The 19,864-nt window shown below is 49.7% G+C and overlaps 7 protein-coding genes across 7 annotated transcripts; 5 read left to right on the top strand and 2 right to left on the bottom strand.

The window, feature by feature from the left end:
• Positions 1–235: 235 nt before the first annotated feature.
• Positions 236–1,811, top strand: PtrM4_044750 (PRI2, Eukaryotic-type DNA primase, large subunit; the record flags this gene model as incomplete). Its single annotated transcript, XM_001937206.2, has 3 exons — positions 236–958; positions 1,011–1,752; positions 1,804–1,811. 3 exons carry the CDS (start codon positions 236–238, stop codon positions 1,809–1,811), a joined length of 1,473 nt encoding a protein of 490 aa, XP_001937241.2.
• A 550-nt stretch (positions 1,812–2,361) lies between these two features.
• On the top strand, positions 2,362–3,246 carry PtrM4_044740 (SpeB, Arginase-agmatinase-formimionoglutamate hydrolase, arginase family; the record flags this gene model as incomplete). The annotated part of the gene is made up of 1 exon (XM_001937205.1): positions 2,362–3,246. One exon carries the CDS (start codon positions 2,362–2,364, stop codon positions 3,244–3,246), a length of 885 nt encoding a protein of 294 aa, XP_001937240.1.
• A 192-nt stretch (positions 3,247–3,438) lies between these two features.
• PtrM4_044730 (uncharacterized protein) lies at positions 3,439–3,635 on the bottom strand (the record flags this gene model as incomplete). The annotated part of the gene is made up of 2 exons (XM_001937204.2): positions 3,439–3,461; positions 3,512–3,635. The coding sequence occupies 2 exons, from the start codon at positions 3,633–3,635 to the stop codon at positions 3,439–3,441; spliced, it is 147 nt and encodes a 48-aa protein (XP_001937239.2).
• Positions 3,636–4,919: 1,284 nt separating this feature from the next.
• Positions 4,920–6,253, bottom strand: PtrM4_044720 (Lipase-GDSL multi-domain protein; the record flags this gene model as incomplete). The annotated part of the gene is made up of 2 exons (XM_001937203.2): positions 4,920–6,020; positions 6,077–6,253. The coding sequence occupies 2 exons, from the start codon at positions 6,251–6,253 to the stop codon at positions 4,920–4,922; spliced, it is 1,278 nt and encodes a 425-aa protein (XP_001937238.1).
• Positions 6,254–7,896: 1,643 nt separating this feature from the next.
• PtrM4_044710 (Retrotrans-gag domain containing protein) lies at positions 7,897–9,069 on the top strand (the record flags this gene model as incomplete). The annotated part of the gene is made up of 1 exon (XM_066104541.1): positions 7,897–9,069. The coding sequence occupies one exon, from the start codon at positions 7,897–7,899 to the stop codon at positions 9,067–9,069; it is 1,173 nt and encodes a 390-aa protein (XP_065959105.1).
• A 48-nt stretch (positions 9,070–9,117) lies between these two features.
• PtrM4_044700 (uncharacterized protein) lies at positions 9,118–16,972 on the top strand (the record flags this gene model as incomplete). Its single annotated transcript, XM_066104540.1, has 2 exons — positions 9,118–12,678; positions 14,678–16,972. The coding sequence occupies 2 exons, from the start codon at positions 9,118–9,120 to the stop codon at positions 16,970–16,972; spliced, it is 5,856 nt and encodes a 1,951-aa protein (XP_065959104.1).
• Positions 16,973–18,165: 1,193 nt separating this feature from the next.
• Positions 18,166–19,825, top strand: PtrM4_044690 (Myosin-tail-1 multi-domain protein; the record flags this gene model as incomplete). Its single annotated transcript, XM_066104539.1, has 2 exons — positions 18,166–19,731; positions 19,793–19,825. 2 exons carry the CDS (start codon positions 18,166–18,168, stop codon positions 19,823–19,825), a joined length of 1,599 nt encoding a protein of 532 aa, XP_065959103.1.
• Between the last annotated feature and the right edge of the window lie 39 nt (positions 19,826–19,864).

The raw sequence follows: 19,864 nt of genomic DNA, 5'->3' as shown, positions 1-19,864 counted from the left end.
TAGATTAAGCCAAAATCAAGTGGCCTTGCATACCCGATTTAGTGTAGTTGTCCAAGCCAGGATCGCACCATGGTATCTGGGGTATGACGGACCTCGCAGGGTACGCGTATGCTCAACAAGGCTAGCGCTATTCGACGCGTCCACGCTCACGCGCCTGCCACTTCAACACGCCGCATCACCGAACTTGTCAAAAACAGTAACGGCAACAGCAAGGCGGCAAAACACCAGCGACACCATGATCCGCCACGACTACTCCCGAGTTGACCCCAAGCGCCGCGCCAATCTCGACTACAAGAAGCGGCAATTCGCCAAAGCAGAATTCCAGCAACAAACCTATGAACACCGCCTCAATTTCTACGTGCTGCCACCAACGGCTGAGATTACGCTTGAGGAGTTTGAGACATGGGCAATCAATCGATTAAAGGTTCTTTCCGAACTCGAAGCCTGCAGTTTCCGCAACAAAGGCCCCGAAGAAACCGCCGAATACATGAAGAGCATACTAGACAAGTATTTACCGTTGCGATCAGCTTCGACCAGAAGTCAAAAATTACAGGAAGAGAGGAAGAGAGACCATTATTCGCACTTCATACTACGACTAGCATTTTCGTCAACAGAAGACCTCCGCCGGCGGTTTTCACGATTGGAAACTATGCTGTTCACGCTACGATTCAAGGACGACGATCTACGGGAACGACAGGACTTTGTACGGACTCTCAATCTAGAGTGGGAGGAGGTCAAGGACGATGAGAAGCGAGAGCTGAAAGACGAACTGCATGCGGCGAGTGGCATCAAAAAGACTGAGGACCAGGAGTGGTTCAAGGTTGATTGGGAAAGGGTTCCTGAACTTGTTGGGCAAAGAAAGGTTCTGCTCAAGAGGGGGAAGGCCTATGTACCACAGCGGGAGCAGATGAGTCTAGTAGTTGCCGAGTTTACCAAGAAGCTCGACGAGGCGCTGGAGGTACGTTATTTGATACCTGCACCTTGTAGTCAATTACTAACAAGATGGCCAGCTAACAGCACGCGCACTTCCCCGCCTCGACGAAGACGATCGCCTCGCACCCATCCTTGCCCACCTTTCACAATCCTTCACAGCTCCCGACGCCGCCTACTCCACCTCGGACGCCAACATTGACGGTCTCTCTACCATAACCGCAAACAGCATCGACATGCTCTCGCAAAACTTCCCTCTCTGCATGCGCAACCTTCACATAACATTACGGGAGAACTCGCACCTGAAGCACTACGGCCGTCTGCAATACACCCTCTTCCTCAAAGGCATCGGTCTCACCCTAGACGAATGCATCGTCTTCTGGCGCCGCAGCTTCAAGCTCATCACCGACGAGAAATTTCAAAAGGAATACAAATACAACATTCGTCACGCATACGGAGACGTGGGCGGTGACGTAAACCGTCGTGGCCGCGGATACACGCCGTATTCGTGTCAGAAATTACTTACAGAGCCACTTCCCGGGCCGGGCCAATCCCACGGCTGCCCTTACCGCACATTCCAGTCGGATAACCTCATCACAATGCTGCAGCGTGTCGGTGTCAACGATAGAGATGTACTCAAGACGGTCAAGGATGATGTGACCAAGCAGAGGTATCACGTAGCATGTAATAGGGTGTTTGAGTGGAGTCATAAGAAGGAGATCAAGAAGGTTAAAGATGATGGAAGCTGGAGTAATAATGACTTGGATACCATTGTGCATCCAAATACGTATTTTAAGAGAAGTTGGCTGTTGAAGCATCTGGGTGAGGGAAATGCAGGGATTGTGGGGGGGTGGGGAGAGGATGGAGGAGTAGGATTGTAGTTTATAATGACTGTTTTGCTCGTAGCATCTTTTTTTTTTGATTGGCATACGATGCGGTTATGATAGGCTGTCTAGAAATGACAATAATTCGTATTTCTTTCCAACTGACTGGATATCTTGCGATAGATTCAAATTAATCGGGACTCTGGAGCGGCCAAACAGGAGCGCCCGAGTGTCATAAAACACTAGACATATTAGTGTAAATGTAAAAAAGCCACTGTAGTCGCCAGACACGTCCATTGGGCGCTTACCCACACTGTTCAGTATTTTATAACACCTAGGTGGGAGGACCAGCTGTAACTCAAGAAATGGTGTTGGCGATGATGTCATCAAACACCTTCGGGTCAACCAGATTTGTCTATACCGCGAATGCGACCACCAACCCGGCATGAAACATCGGGGCTGACGGCTGGCGCTAAGCCAGTATAGGACAAAACGTCTCTCTTGTCCTTGGTATTCGCGGAACCGTGGTGAAAATTTGTGTCTTCATTCTTGTGGACTGCCTCTAATTCAACACATCCAGATTTACACACGTTTTACTCAAGCTACGATGGGTGCTAATTCTATAACCATCATCTTTTCCCCCTACCATGTTGGCCTTCGTGACCACCGTGTTGGTGACGGCCCTAACCGCATTCGAGCCCTGGGGGTCATTCAAGAGCTGGAAAAACTGGGTGTGACAGTACACGTTCACGAGTTGCTCCCAGTTGATGATCATGAAGGTGAGATAGGTCGCAGCTTTGAGCTACTCCGGCGGACGTCCAAGGCGGTAACAGAGGTGTGCGCCAAGCAATCTTTCCCTCTTGTTCTCTCCGGAAATTGCATGGCAAGCGCTGGAGTCGCCTGTGGGCTGGGCCTTGAGAATCTTGGCTGGATCTACTTTGACGCGCACGACGATATGGAAACACCCTCAACGAACATAAACGGATACTTGGATGCCATGGGTCTGTCAATGCTGGCGGGCGAAAGCTTCCATCGTTTGGCAAACACGATTCCTGGATACGCTCCGCACAAGTACGACAAAATGATTTACTGCGGCCTTCGCGATATCGAGGACAGCTCGAAAGATATTGTGCGAAAGGCTGGAGCGGAGGTTATCTGGGGCGAACCAGGCAGACATGTCGACTTTGCGAGTAAGGTCACGGAAGCTCTTAGTGCGAAGGACTATTCGCCCGCTTTGGTCCATCTTGACCTTGATGTCTTGGATGAGAGCATTGGAAAGGTTAATGGTTACGAGAGCCCAGGAGGCTTGCAAGAAGATGACTTGATGAAGTGTATGGATCTCGTTCCACAGAAAGCTACTCCGACATCTCTTACAGTCTGTTCGTTCAATCCTAACTTGGGAGATGGCGATAAAGTTGCTACGATTGGTGTAAAGGCTATCGTTACCTTTGTCAAATCGCTTCTAAAAACTGAAGCTTTAGTAACAAAGTAGTGGGCTTTAAATATTTTCATGACATATGGAGAGGTAATGAAAGGAAAGTATTCATAGCCTATAGTTTGATCGTTCGTTCTGACTCCTCCCCTGGAGCCTACATCGCAAGGCTAGGCTATTGACCCTCTACATCTCCATGATGCGAGTCTCCTCTCTTACCTCATTGCTACCCTTGCTCATGCTGCTTTCCACTTAAGATTGCTCTGACGTCTCAGCTATTACAAATTCTGTTAGCACAGTCAGCACACAAGGTAATGCTACTTACTCCGTTGAGGAAACTTCCCGAGAGCATCCCAATCCTCATTGATGTAATGTTGACAAGCTATCTGGAACTGGCCCAAGCGGATGCGGATGGCGTGTTCGACTCCATCATCATCCTTGTATACCATGCGGTCTGGCTCTCTTGTACTCAAAACAGGGCCTCGCGATTGTTCATCGGCTAAAGGCACGGTCTTCTCTAGAGGCTGTTGTAGGGTTGAATGCCCTTGTTCAGACATGTTGGAGCGACTCAGATAATCTTCGTCTTTGTGATGTAATTAGAAGCCGTGGATAAGAGTCTGGAGTTTGATTGCTGTAAGTGAAGATTCCACGTTCGCGGAAGTCTTACATCTTGTAGGAAAGCCACGTCATTAGGTATTCGAAGTGGCGAAAATTGACCCTATGATCTCATATCTGCAGCCAAGGGAAGTGCTCGATTGCAGCAGCCTAGCAGAGGACGTGTGAAAGAGTAACATCTAACCAATCGTTTTGGCTATACCCCGCATGCCTTTATGAAGTTAGCTTGTGTATTTTACTCCTACTACACCCTTCCACATACGACGGAACGTACTAGCGCTCCCTATTCAGAATTTCTAAGCTTAATTTATATATAAAATAGAGCTTTTCGTTCCACAAAAGCTTTCTTATATATAGGTAAATACAGCTAAGACCTATATCATTTTACTAAAGAAATACGGAATAAAACGCTTTAAAGTCTTATAACTTAATACTACAAAATAATAGAAGAATATGGAAAAAGAGAGAGAGAGAGAAAGAGATAAATGCGGGCTTTCGAATAATATATGTAAAGGGGTAGTTTTTTAGGTGTAATATCGCGTTATTTTGCATTATAACTTCCTATAGACCCACGTCATGTTCCGTCGTATGTGACGAGACGCAGTATGTTGTGACATTCATCCTACACACTTACGCCTTGCAGCTGCTCTTTCATGTCGATGGATGCGGATGCGCTAACTGTGCTTACTTCCAAAGTTGGATTGTTGCGCAGCTGCTCCTACAGGATCGAGACATTTTAGCCGCGGCCTTCCAGTTTTGGAAAAACAGTCCCTTAATTGTCTGTCATTTACTCTTGAGCTTGCAGCCTAAAGATAACGTTGCAGAACAGGTAGGCCAAGCCAAAGTGCCCTTACGCAGTGCAGTGTATTAGACGGGGTTTTATTCTACTAAGACCAGAATTGTCGGATCGTGAGTATCGGTAGAGACGTCGGCTGCTTGACACTTCGGCCCGACTTCGGCCCACCTTGCGCAGAGCTTAGGTGTACCTTCGTACCAGCTATGTTCGTAGAGAATCAATACGAATACCAATACCAGTCACCAGAAGAACCTCGTTGTTGTTATTCACCCGTACGATCGTACAAGGCCTACCAACAAGAATCGATATTCCAAGTCTACAACTACGCCTTGAAATTATCCAAGGGAAACCCATCCGCCATGGCCTGGTAGCCTGCAACATTCGGATGCAATCCATCTCCGCTATCAAACTTCCGATCCAACACGCTCACCTGTCCCTTCTTTGCCACCATCCCCGCAAAATCAACAACGAAATCATAACTCCCATTCCCCTTCGCCAACACCCACTCGTTCACCCTCAGCCTCGTCTTCTCCTTCTCCGCCCCGGCGTACCCAGCATTGTTCCCAAACGGCGTGATGGTCGCGCCAATCGTCTTGAAACCTGCCTTCTTCGCATCAGTTGCTATCTGCGTAAAGGCTGCGATGAGCCGATCCCCGATAAGTTTCTGTGCCGATACGCTGTTGGCGGCGGGTCCGATGTCGTTTACGCCTTCGAAGATCATGATGTATTTCGCGCCAGGCTGGAGGAGGGCGTCGCGCATGTAGCGGGTTAGGAGGGGTGGGCCTAAACCACCCTGTAAGACTGCATTGCCACCGGCGGCTTCGTTGTTGATGGCGATGTTTGTGTAATTTTTTCTTTGCATGCGAGAGCAGAGAAGGTCGGGCCAGCGGTTGTTTTTGTCGTTTTCCGAGCCTCTTCCGTCGGTTATACTGTCTCCGAGGGTAATGAGCGAGTTGGTGGCTGTCGGAACGAGGGCTTGTACGGCGCTGATAAAGTACCAGTGTACAGATGCTGTACCTGAGAAACTTGTAGCGTTTACTTTGTTTCCGCTCACTAGCCAGCTCGTCGTTCTACTCCCTGGGTGGCCGGTGATACTGTTCCCACTTTGGCCTTGCTGGCTGTACAAACTGACCGTGATCACGCTTTGTGGCTTGACTTGGAAGGCAATTTCGTCACTGGTTACGACTTGGCCTTTGAGTATCGTGAAGCTGCTTTTACCGCCCACGGTTATTGCTGCCAGAGGTGAAGCTTGAATACCGCTTACGCCTGCAGCACCGCCTGTGGGGACACCTACGGAGCCAGCGGTAATGGGCAGATCGGAGCCGCCGAAAGTATTCGATATTGTGATTTTGATCTTGGGGGCACCGACGGAGATTTGAAAAGTTTGACGGAGCGTTGCGTCCCGTAGAACACTTCCTGAGCTCTGTGATAATTTCAGTCAGCTTCGCATATCAACACAATGAAATAAATAGTTCGTACAAATGGTGCAGGCGGCAGATTGTCTCTTTCTACTAACTGTGGCATGCTGGTCCAGGTGTTGATCCAATGCGAGCCATCTTGTCGCTTTGCGATTTCTTCAATCGCGCGACTGCTAGCTAGTGGAGACAATAATGAGAGTGAGAGGAATGCTACAGAAAATATAGATGTAAGAAACATGGCGAATGAAGCTCAATGGCGGAGAAAGGTGTCTCGACGTGAATTAAGTAGTTCCATTATGGGCAGTGAGTATTTTTTGAACGTTGTGTTTGTTATATTAAAATGAGCGTTTCATACAGATGATGGGGAGGAGCTACTGGCGGACGGATATTGCAACTAAATTGACGATCACCAAATAACCAGTGCCTCTTCGTTACAGCATAATAGCCGTTAGTGCTGCACAGGCTCTGTTTAATTGGCGGACAGACTAGGTTTGAAGGTATTCAAATGTTAGATAACCTGTTAGAGGAAAGCGATGATGGGGGTGCGGAAATTACTTCGAGGTGTTGCAAGTTGCACATGTAGTGAAGTGTGCATCTGTAGCCTTTTCCATCATTCGTTTGATTCCAAGAGAAAATCTTACAGTATTCTTATAGATGGAAGTTTTGATGTTTTGATTATTGTATCAGCGACAAGTGGTGTGAAGGACAAATCCTGGCCATTGGTGTCTCCTCGCCCCTACCCAAATGCTGTGCGCGCAGTTACGACATGATTATCGCATGGAAAATTGGTGGGCAAGGGCCACATAAGCTCAATCCAATGGTTGATGAGCTTTAGTTTGTTCAACCCAATGCGCGTCTGGTACGATCTATCCGGGTGTAACATGTTCAGCCTTAGTCATTGGGGTTATAAAGGACCCAGCGTTCCTTGCGACATCTTACAAAGCGCGATCAAATGGAAGATATCCGCACGGAAAGACAGTAGTAAGCACTCGTGGTGTGAGGGTCTTGCTACCTAGGTAGACATGCGCCTGCCGAAGGCTTCCAGGGTTGAGTATTCCCGGATACTACGGCAATAACGAACATATCCACACAACCGCAGGCCCTCTTCTTCTCGAAGCTACCTCTCGAACTGCGAAGACTCATATAATCGCATGGCTTTTGCAACAGTAGTGGTGAGCTCAAGCTTCAAGTTGCCCAGGTGCTAAAGACAAAGTTGGAGATAGCCATCCAAAGCCATTTGAATTGAGCTGCCCACCAGCACAGCAATTGTTTGGTTTTCTAAGCTCGTGCAAACTGTCGTATGTACAAGTTTACACTACCTAGGACGAGTGTTTACTAAGTGTGGTCAGACATGTCGATACCGTGCACCTGATATCCCGATCAAACACTTTCCTTTTCCCAGATATTACAAAATTCTTTTGCTTCTAACGTCTGCTTCCCTCACACCACTTTTCACACTCTGTCCAATCGATACACCTGAAATGATCACGTCTGGCGAGGGAAGTACTTTCTGGGAGGGGTTCCTGTAACGGGCTGAGCCTCGAGTCACATGACTAGGCTGCTAGCCTAGTCGCTTCCCCGGCAACGTGAGGGCCGTGCGCCAACCCAAACAAAGCAGGCTCGCCGCTTGCGTCTTACCTTCTTTCTTCATCTTGACTGTAAATAGCATCTGGACTAGGTAGCTGGAATACAGTCCCTACAGACCGTTCACATACAGTCAAGATCAAGAAGAACACGCAGAATACGCAGAACACGCAGAACACGCAGAACACGCAGAATACGCAGAATACGCAGAATACGCAGAATACGCAGAACACGCAGAACACGCAGAACACGCAGCAACCAAAGCACCGCTATAATGAGCTCCCCGGGGATACTGACATGACGACGAACGATTCGAACCAGCTGTTACAGTCGCTACTACAGAGACTTGAAGACATGAGCACTAGGATGGAGAGGCTGGAAGCACCATCGCACGAGCTACCTCAAACGCCTGGTCACAATACAGACGCCACCACTGATCCAACGCCAACCTCCGAGACTTCGAACACATCTGTGCCTATAACCCCAAAGCCGCGGCACAGCTTACCCCACCCGCCTACGTTTGGTGGAAACAAATCACAATGGCGAGGATGGAAGCTAGAGATGGAGGGCAAGATCGAAGAAGACGCGCAAGCTATTGGAAGCCTAAAAGCTCAGCTACGCTACGTCTACATGCGTCTTGATGGGGCAGCGAAAACCAACGTTACAACATACTACGAGATACAAGTTAAAGAAGAATCGCCAAACCCTTTCAAGCTGCTTGACCGCCTTGAACTCCTCTACGGCGAACGAAATCGGAAGGAGAAAGCCATTCAGAACCTCTACTCTATACGCCAGAAGGACGACGAGACGTTTATTTCCTTCTATCCACGGTTTGAGAAAGAGATGGCCAACGCTGACGCAGAAAGCTGGCCTGAGCATACGAAGATATCCTACTTACGCAATGCATTAAGTGGTAGGATAAAGGATAGGCTTGTTGGTACATCAGGAGCAGAAACAAGCACATACGCAAGGTTCGCTCAGAAGTGTGCAGATCTTAGCAACGACATGGAGTTGTTCGGCCAATGGACGAAAACAACCCGCCGTTACGGTAGCCGAACTGCTGAAAATGCACCAACCTATGAACCACCAGCAAAATCAAATAATGCCACGCTCACAGCAGTTTCCCCCGAAGACATGATGGAATGGGAACCTACGCAGCCTACAACTACCCAAGTGAACGCTGTCGGCCTCCGCGGCAAGACCAACATGAATGGATATCCATCTAGGCGTCCCGAAGACCGAGAACTTATTGGAAAACGAGCAAAATGGGTCAACCAAGAGGAAATCGATGCTCGACGCCAGGAACGACGCTGCCTCCGATGCGGCCGCAACAATTGCCGAATAGCTACATGCCCGTTAGCAGCCGCTCTACGACCAACTCACGTTAGCGTCAAGACAGCAAAGAGTACTGTGGTCACCAAGGCAGCTGTAGAGGAGGAAGATCCAGAAGACTCCGAAGCAGAGCAATAGGAACACGCGGCAGCTCAGAAAGAATGGAAAGAGACCGGAAAGCAAAAGATGGATAGCGATCCCTTTGTACTGGACGTTAGACTTAATGGAACTGACTTTGTCACTGGACTTGTTGACTCAGGTTGCCTTTGCTATTCTGCCATTAATGAACAACTCTTTCGATCTCTGAGACTGCCATCAATCAAGATAGCCCCGCGCCAGCTAGAGGAAGCAGCTGGGAAGAACGCAGAACCAAGTACTGTCCTAGATACAGTTACTTACGCCTCGATAGACATAGACGGCCACCAGCAGAAACGCGTCTTCTTCTACGTTGTACCTGGCCTAACTTACGACGTGATCCTAGGAAAGCCCTGGTTAGAAGATGCCGACGTCACAATTTCGGCCAAACAAGGCTGCCTAGATATCGGCGCGTCAAACATCCGCGCATGGAACCACAAGAAAGCGTCATACAAGCCACCACTAATGAAGGCTACTCAGGTGATGGCTTCCGCATTCATGGCGGAGGTGAGAAGAAGCCGTAGGAAGAACAAAGGAGACGGTATTGCGCTCGACACTGGACTGTTCGCTGTTTCCATCGCCGACATTGAGAAAGCTTTGAAACCGCGCAAACGATCCGATCCAAAGACGAAGCTCCCACCCCAGTACCACCAATGGCTGAAGGCTTTCGACCATTTCCTAGCTGAGAAACTTCCCCCGCATCGTAAAGGCGTTGATCTCCACATTGAGATTGAAAAGGATCAAGACGGAAACGAGAAGACCATTCCATGGGGTCCGCTCTACGGCATGAGCCGAGAAGAGTTACTAGTGCTTAGGAAAACTCTCACCGAGCTGTTAGACAAGGATTTTATCCGCGCAAGTAACTCTCCCGCAGCTGCACCCGTCCTGATGGTCAAAAAGCCAGGAGGGGGCATCCGATTTTGCGTTGACTACCGAGGCTTGAACAACATCACCAGGAAGGACCGTTACCCTCTGCCTCTATTCACAGAAACACTGAGAAATGTAGCTAAAGCTAAATGGTTCACAAAACTTGACGTTATCGCAGCCTTCCACAAGATCCGTGTGGCCAAAGGAGAAGAATGGAAGACAGCTTTCCGAACAAGATACGGCCTATTCGAATGGCGGGTTGCTCCCTTCGGACTAACAGGAGCACCAGCCGCATTTCAACGCTACGTAAATGGTGTTCTACAGGATTACCTTGACGACTTTGTTTCAGCCTACGTTGACGACATCTTAATCTACTCGTCAGGATCGCTTCAGGATCACAGAGAGAAGGTTGGAAAGGTTCTTCAACGCCTTATAGACGCTGGACTGCAGATTGATATCGACAAGTGCGAGTTCGAGACTAAACGAGTCAAATACCTCGGGTACATTGTGGAAGCAGAAGTGGGCATTCGAGTTGATCCTGAAAAGATTATCGCAATCCGCGAATGGGCTACACCAACGTCAGTTAAGGCTATCCGAGCATTTATTGGTTTTGCCAACTTTTACCGAGTTTTTATACCAAACTTCTCGGACATTGCTGAACCGCTTATCAACCTAACTAAGAAAGAGATGGTTTTTCATTGGGACGAGGCTTGCAATCAAGCATTTGAAACGATTAAGGAACTTCTCATTACAGCACCAATACTCGGCCATTTTGATCCAGAGAAGGACACCTTGGTAGAAGCCGACTCCTCAGGACATGCAACTGGCGGCCTATTGCTGCAGAAGGACAAGAACAACAACTGGCAACCCGTTGCCTACTACTCAAAGAAGCACTCACCAACAGAGGCCAATTATCCAATTCATGACAAGGAGCTTCTAGCTATTGTTCGTTGCTTAGAAGCATGGGCTCCTGAACTACGTATGGTTAGGAAGTTCACAGTTCTGACGGACCACAAGAACCTTCAATACTTCTACCGCGAACGACAGCTGTCTGAAAGACAAGTACGTTGGTCAGAGTTTCTCTCACGATTCGACTTCTCCCTGGAATGGAAACCTGGAAAGACTATGGGAAAACCTGACGCCCTGTCACGACGAGAACAAGACCTACCCGCCAACTACGACGATGAACGAATACGGTCTCGATTTATCCGTCTTTTCCAGAGCAAGCACTTGCAGAGTGTTCAAATCCAGTCCCTGTCGTCCGAGGAGATTGACTTCACAGAAGAGATACGCATGTTTGAGGACCAGGACATGCAAAATCTCTGGCACCGAAGCCGCCAAGAGGATAAGCTTTATCAGGAGCTCACTACGCTGGTAGCAAACAAGGAGCGGAACCTCCCTACCAAACTTCAGAAGGAGAAGTCAGTGAGTATAGCAGAATGCACCCTAGACGAGAGAGGCCTGTTGCGATTTCGAGACCGGATATGGATCCCTGACTGCGAACCACTTCGCACACGAATTATTCAAAATATTCACGACTCGCATATCACCGGCCATCCTGGACGAGATCTTACCTACTCAATCTTATCAAGGCAGTTCTTCTGGTCAGGTGTAGCAAGCGACGTGCGACGCTTTGTCCGTAACTGCGAGATTTGCGGGAGGAATACGATATGGAGAGAGACAAAGAAGGGCCTCCTTAAACCGCTACCGATCCCAGAACGTATATGGGGAGAACTTTCAATCGATTTTATTACGGACTTGCCGCCATCTGGACGCGATGACGCAACGAACTGCATGGTGGTCACTGATCGGCTGACAAAGGGAGTTGAACTGGAAGGCATGCACGATATCTCGGCAGAAGCAGTAGCACAACGGCTTTTAGAACGGCATTACCCTATTCATGGTATTCCAACGGCAATTACGAGCGATAGAGGACCACAATTCGTCAGCGATCTTTGGAGGCATTTCTGTAAACTCCTCAGCGTTGAGCAACGCCTGTCGACTGCCTATCATCCGCAAACCGATGGTGCAACAGAGCGAATGAACCAAGAGATTGAGAAGATGATTCGAATCTGGGCCACCTACACGCAAGAAAATTGGCTAGCACTTTTACCTATCGTTATGGGAGCAATCAACAATCGCGAGGCCTCATCTACTGGCCTAAGCCCCTTCTATTTTATGCACGGATATCACAATGAACCCATTCAGCTGGTAGAGGATCGAACTATTCAGGACCGACCAAAGAGAGACGGCGAAGCACTGGCAGAAGGCTTCCTTAAAAGACTCCAAGACGCAACAGAGTGGGCCCAAGCTGCGATCGCGATAACACAAGAGAAACAGCAACATCAAGCTAACAAGACAAGAACAGCAGCGCCCCAATACAAGGAGGGAGACTGGGTGTTTTTGAACCTTAGAAACGTGAAGACAACACGACCTTCCAAGAAGCTAGACTGGTTGCATGGAAAGTACAAAGTCTTGAGGCAGGTCAACTCCCACTCTTATCAACTTGACGTTCCGGGGAAGATCCATCCTGTCTTCCACGTAGACCTGCTTCGCTACGCGCCTAACGACTCTCTCCCATCGCAGAAGGTTGGAGACACTCAGCCAGGGCCTATACTTGTAGATGGAGACGAGCTATGGCTGGTTGAACGTATTCTGGGCGAACGCACAACAAGGCAGGGAGGGAAAGAAATCAAGGAGGCATATGTGAAGTGGGTGGACTATACTGAACCGACATGGGAACCTGTGAGTAACGTACTAAAGACTGACGCTTGGAGGAAATGGAGAAAACTACGCGCTAAAGGGAAAGGAGGGGGGTAATGTAACGGGCTGAGCCTCGAGTCACATGACTAGGCTGCTAGCCTAGTCGCTTCCCCGGCAACGTGAGGGCCGTGCGCCAACCCAAACAAAGCAGGCTCGCCGCTTGCGTCTTACCTTCTTTCTTCATCTTGACTGTAAATAGCATCTGGACTAGGTAGCTGGAATACAGTCCCTACAGACCGTTCACAGTTCCTCTATATAATCTTGAGGCGTGAAGTAGATGCTCGAAGCGAATCGCAGCAGAAATGGAGGGATTGAAGCACGTCCAGGTCGACATAGCATTAGGGGTACCTGACTTTGAGGAAGAATTCTCTACCGCGTTAGTGGATGTTGCTCAAAGAGTGAGAAAGGAAGTCAGAGTAGCTTGGAAGAATGGAGAGAAAGAGCGGCCCTTTAACGTGAGAACGCGGAGGGGTTGTTTTAGATAGAAACAGGAGAATGGCATCTTTGAAGAATCTAAATCATGTGTGCGCAGCAGTCTACCTAGGTAGGGTATGTGATAAAACAAGGACCGCAGTTAACGTATAATGGGAGGAGCAAAGTATTCCGGCTAAGAGATTGATTGAGTAGGACACCTGGTATCAGACCCACGAAGGAATCGAGGTCGCACTGAGGAACCGCAAATAAAACCGCGAATATAAAAAGCACGGGTACGTAAATGTCGCGCCTCTTGTAATTGCCACTAACGCTAGACAGCACCTAATCACACGAAAACCGCAAGACCATAGAGCTCCAACTTAGCAAAGTAAAAAGCCTCCGCTAGGCGCCCCCTTGTGTGTCATTATCCCACAATAATAGACCTGTGGGTTACCATCGTAGCTTATCTCGCCGTCTTCGTAGTAGAAGACGACTCTCTCATCACCCTGCTTAACATTGTTCTTGCCGCCATCATAAGGACTTCCATTCTTAAGTGGGAACTCATAACGGCTGTCGTCATTGGCAGGACAGTCTTTTGGGAAGGTGAGTTTGTTGCCCTTGGAGTCGTCGTTGGTGAAAGAGTGTGGGTAAGAGTGTTCTGGTGGGAGGGTTAGATTGTTGTGGAAGACGAACGATGCATTGATAATGCGGGCTAAAACTTACTTCCTCGAGTCTCTCCCACAAGATGGAGGTTAGTCCCTCGCTGAGCGGCAAGATAGATTTCGTGATAGGTATAGGTATCACAGTCCGCAACAATCAATTAAGTGGGTCCTAGAAGGTTCAGATTGGATTGATTGATTACCGCTTTAAGCCTAGTAGTTACCTATAGGAGTTTAAGCCCTACCTAGATAGGTAAGTGGGTCTAGGAGAGTGACCGGATTGAATTGATTGTTGCGGAGTCTACTTGCTATCAGTCAGGTAACTCAGTTCGAACTGACTGAACTGACTGCCAAGACTCAGTTCAGTCAGTCAGTTCTTGAGGCAGCTGGACGTCAGTCCAGTCAGTTCAGAAGCCTCCAGACTGACTGAACTGACTGACGTTAGACTGACGTTAGCTGTTTTTAAAGCAGTATTTTAGAGTTGTGAAAGCCACATTTAGTGCGGCTTCGAAGCCGCGCTAGTCCTAGATATAAAGACACTAATCCTATATAAGTTAAAGCATCTAGCTTTAAGCTAATTAGAGTTTGCGGAAATGCGCTACCCGGTGCGCACCTAGTAAGCCTTTCGCGTCGCGTCGCGTCGCGTCTGCTATACACACGACGCTAGACTACTGTTGCCATAATACTTCTTGGTGTACTTCATGTCTACTCCCTCTAATTCAGGCCTTCGCCGCCTTGTAGAATGCGACAAGCGCAATTCTCCTCTACCATCGCTATCAAACGCGCCTACTGTTGGCGATACTGCGAGCGAGGCCCAGGCTGATGAGCCCTTGGCAGTACAGGCGGACTTCCCCAACGACGGCGACGACGACGACGACGACGACAATTACGACGGGCCTGATTTTAAGCGTGTGCCGTATCTTGAGCGGCGCCAGGTTGAGCGTAATAGTCGCGGTGGGCCAAAAAGCTGGATCTACCGCCACGGCTGGGCCGTCTGGCACCGCAAGTACAAGAAAAACTACTGGCTTTGCCGGTACTGCCATCAACGACGGAAGCAGGAGGCTTGCTACGAGGCTGACAGCACTACAAACGCCGGCCGACACCTCTCAAGCAACAAGCCTGGACACTCACACGGACCTAACGGACCTGTACCAATTGCTAGCCGGGAGGGCAATATTATGGGCGCGCTCGCAAAGTCCCAAGTACATATTATGAGGTCTAAAGGGATAGAAGTATCGCAAGAGGTAGCAAACGAGATGGCAGCAAGCTTTTCAACCTCTCGATTTCAGGACGCGCTGAAGGACTGGGTAGTCGCGGACAACCAGAGCCTTCGCGTAATAGAAACGCCGCAGTTTCGAGCCATGATTGCGGCCGTGAGCCCGCTAGCCGAAGCTCTCCTTTGGCGTAGCCACCAAACGCTCCACGATCATATTATTACTGAGTACAATACATACATACCAGCTGTTGCCAACTACCTTCGCGAAGCCCGGTCGCTTATACACGTGTCATTCGACAACTGGACTTCAACTGGTGGGCAGTATGCTTTTACTGGCCTCTGCGTACATTACCTTAACAGCGAGGGCAAGCTAGTTGACCACCTGCTTGGGTTGCCTGAGCTACACGGGGCGCACACTGGCAATAATATTGCCGCTGCAGCAACAACAATACTTCGGCTATTTGGCGTTGACAACGCGAGGGTTGGGTACTTTGTGCTTGACAACGCAAGTAACAATGATACTGCAGTTGAGTCCTTAGCAGAGGAGTTTGGCTTTATCGCAAGCGAGCGGCGGCTGCGGTGCTGCTGCCATATACTCAACCTAAGCGCACAATTAGTAATTTGGGGCAAAGACCGTAGCGCGTACGAGAATGAAGCCGCACACCTTGAGGAAGAGGAGAAGTACATGGATGAGTGGCGCAAATACGGTCCTGTTGGCGTCCTCTTTGACGTGATTGCGTCTATCTGTACGCCTCAAACTCGACAACTACTAGAGCGCCTACAGTGCGAGGAGGCAGAGTCTCTAGGTGTTACACCCCACATCCGGCAGCTTGTGAAGCCTGTTAAGACACGCTGGAATAGCTATTTCAACACGTTTGTCCGTGCAGCTGAGCTACACGGCCCTATCGATGGCTATATTGAGTGTAAACTTGAGGAGCATAGTGCTGCAACAGCAACCTCACGACGCCGGAAGAATCGTGAGCAGCTCCCTGCTGCCCAGCCACGGTTATATATACGCGAAGGGGGTCTAAACGGCAAGGACTGGGCGACAATAACAGAATACATTCGACTCCTTGAGCCATTTGCCGAAGCTACACGGCTACTTGAAGGTCGCGGCCGACACGGCCGACACGGCGCTATATGGGAAGTTCTAGTAACGTTTGAGTGGCTTCTTGACCAGCTTGAGGCTCTCAAAGACCGCCTTAAGGATGTAAATTACGAAGATCTAGATGCGCCTGAAGATCATCTTATTACAAACGTTAACCTTGCGCATTGTAAGCTTGCTGAGTACTACGCAAAATTCGATAACGCGCCTGTCTACTACACTGCTACAATACTACACCCGCACTACAAACACCACCTCTCAGCGCTCTGGAAGGTGCCTGACACCCATGTCACTGCCCGTGACGGTGTCCACTATCGCGACGGCTGGCTTGACAATAACCACCGGGCATTCCTGCGCATGTGGCAGGGGCGGAAGGACTCTGCAGCCACTTCAGCTCACACTGTAACGCCGCCGCGTAAGAAGCCCCGGCTAGGGATTTCAACGTCGCGATCAGCTTTTCTACAGTCGTCAATTGAGCAAAGCACACGGCAGTTAGAGGCAAGCCTTGCTGAGGATGAGTATGAGATATGGAAGCGGCAACCAGCGTTAGCTGAGGAGGATTGGCTGTCTCTTAATCCGCTTCTATACTGGGAGTCAGTTGCTGGGCAGTTCCCTATACTCTCAAAGTTCGCTATTGACGTCCTAACAATACCAGCAGCAGCGGCAGACTGTGAGCGGACTTTCAGCGAGCTTGGCGACATGTTAGGCACCCGGAGACTCCATATGAAGCCAGAGCTTATTTCAGCTTTGCAGAGCTTGAAGAGCTGGAAGAGGCTTGGTATACAGCCAACAACTACCTCAGCTTCTGGGCTAGCGCGCACACTATCAGAGGAAGAAATCTCAAAAGTACAGGAGCATTTATCTCAGTTCGACGTCAGGTAACTCAGTTCAGTCAGTCCAGTCAGTCCGCAGGCCGCGGCGACGTCAGTTCAGTCAGTCAGTTTTAGTTTAATTGAAAAGTCTTGGCAGTCAGTCCAGTCCAGTTCAGTGACCTCAGGACGTCAGTTCAGTCAGTCCAGAGAGCTCCGGACTGACTGAACTGACTGATAGCAACTCTGCAAGAGACGGCTATAGACTGTTCAAGCAACAGACGCGTATCCTTCTACCTGCTAATGAGTGCTTCCAAACGCTGCTGGCACTCTTCACTTCGTTATAAAAGCCAAAAGAGTATCAGTGAAGAAGAAATTCTGCTGAGATTTGTCGACGATGGAGGGCTAGAGAAGGTGTTGGATGGGCCGCCGATTTTGGGGCTCCGTGATAGAGGGCTGGCCAGTGAATAAGCTAAGCAAGTTTTCTAAGGAGGTAATCGATGAGCTTGAACTTCAGGCACTTGGAGATTTTAGCATGATTCAAGATGAGAAAACGCCTGCATTGGGTGTCTACTAACAATCTGGAATATCACTGGCAACGACTCAGTTGGCGCCAACTACTAACGCAATCTACAGTATGTTGCCAATTCCGAGCAGATAGTTAATTGGCAAAATGCAACAAAAGATATCTTACAGTAGGGTGACAAAAAGAAAACAACATTAAAAAAGTTACCTTTTTTAAAGCTAGATATCTAGATAACTAGACTAGCTAGAACTATGATTTTTAGTGTTTTGGAAAGCTAAGAACTTCCTCTTTAGGTGCGCATACTACTGTATCTGCTTAATAAGCACGTAGGAGAAGATAAGTAGCAGTAAATATAGAGATAAAAAACCCTAGTTTAATGCAGCTACTGTCATGGTTTGGAACCTTGGTGTTCTGAGCACGGACCACGCCGGCGCCTCGGGTGCCGAGGCCCCGCTGCCCCACACATGTATTTAATTCTACCGAAGTTTCTTAGAAACTCGGTACTGCAAAAACTTTGTAATTCAACACAGTTTTAAATATCTGATCCTGTGAGACCCTAACACGTTTTTGCAGTCCATTAAACGCCTCTGACAGCAACCTGGCGTCCTTGGCCAGTTGCTCCTAACCTGACAGCGCCTTAACTGCGCTCTGACAGCGCTCTAACAGCGCTCTAATAGCAACCCAGCGCGTGCGGCTAGTTGCAGATCCCCACAGTTCCCGCGACACGGTAGACCAACGCCATGTCCACCCAGTTCCCAGACGGCAATGCCGCCGACGCGCCCCATGTGGGAGACGCCTCGGGCAGCGACGCCAACCCTACCGCCGGTGCAACGATCAGCCCCGGTAAGAGCGCGAGGTCTTTCGCTAGACCTACCGTGGCTTCCACCGCCCGCAGCAGCGCCTTGCCACGCGCTACCGGGTCCGCCAACTTACGCCAAATCAGCAACCCAGCTGTACCTGGCGCCTTCGGAAACGAGCAGCTAGAGCAGCAGGGCTATGACGCCGACTCAGATAACGACGAGGCCGACATTACCCAAATCCACCATCTAGTACCATCGCGCCCGTTATCACCTGTCGTAGACGCTCAAGACTCTAGCGACTCCTTTCAACCGTCCCCGCCTAACGTCACTACAACCCGCGGCCGCGCAGGCTTTCAGTACCCCGCTCTCCGACAGCGGTCGGACGCCCAGCGCACTGATAACCCCTTTACGTACCAAACAGAAGACGGCAACCATACTAGCTACGCCCTCTCTCCGCCTACATGGGACCCGCTACCCTCGCCTACGCCACGCACAGAGGGGACTACCTCAAAGCCCGTCCGCAAAGTCATTGGCTACGTAATCCCCAAAACTGACTTGCCTCAAGGCAGTCAGCCAACTCTAGCCGCCTATGAGTACGACGCCAACGGCGAGCCCAGGCTAGTAGGAGAACTTGACGAAGCTTTTGTTAAAGGCTCAACCACGGAAGCTGGAGAGAAACTCTACCAGTTCTGCTTTGACACCGTCCACACCCTACATAACGACCTCGCCAATCTTCAAGAGCGCCTGACGGACGCTCAGGAAGACCTCATCGACGAGCGCGTCGCCAAACTCAACTCCGAAAAGCAGGTAAAGTTCCTTACAAACCAGCTTCAAGAGGTGAGAGGCAGCCTCCACGTAGCCAACCAAGACCTCCAGTCGAAACTCGACACCGCTGAGCGACGAGCCGAACGCTACCTCCAGCGCAAGGAGGAGTACAAGACCGCCCTTAACCAAGAGTCTACCGCGCACGGCGAAACCAAAGAAAAGCTTAAAGCCTATGCTAGCACCGCGCGCCCATCTCTACGCGGCAAACCGCATGACTCCATCTCTGACGAATCAGATGGACCCGTTAGCGTACGCCGCCACCGCTCAGCTACCAAACTTAGCCCTGACGCTCCGCTGCCCGCCACAACGCAGCGACGATCTAAACAACCTGAACCCGCGGTCTTTGAGGGCCCTACAGGCACAAAGGCCTCTACCTACCAGAAATGGAAACTCGACATGCAGAGCTGGTTCCGTGCCCATCCGTACCCTTTCGCCAACAACGAGGAGGAGCAACTAGACTACATCCGCATGAAAACCACCGGCGTAGCCTGGGATAATATCTCGAGCGGATGGTTTGTCGAAGGAGACGAGTTCCATACTGCACAAGAAGCGTGGGATATCCTCGACGCCTGCTACGGCCGTTTGAATACCCGCCTAGATGCCCACAACTTCTACGAAAAGGAAGGCTTCATGAAGCCTGGTGAGACTATCACCTCCTACCTGGCCCGCTTCAAAGCCGGCGTCGCTCCCTTGAAATGGGACGACGAGGAAAAGACTCTGCAAGCCTACAAGAAGTTGCCAGACCAGTGGCGCAGCCGAGCGGAGCACCTCATGAGCGACGACACCTTCACCAAGGACTTTGCCAAGTTCAGCC

This window comes from Pyrenophora tritici-repentis, chromosome 10 (assembly GCF_003171515.1).
Source record: "Pyrenophora tritici-repentis strain M4 chromosome 10, whole genome shotgun sequence".
In the NCBI taxonomy this organism is placed as follows: domain Eukaryota; kingdom Fungi; phylum Ascomycota; class Dothideomycetes; order Pleosporales; family Pleosporaceae; genus Pyrenophora; species Pyrenophora tritici-repentis.
The sequence above is the reverse complement of the archived record's forward strand: the minus strand, read 5'-3'. Positions and strand labels throughout refer to the sequence as shown.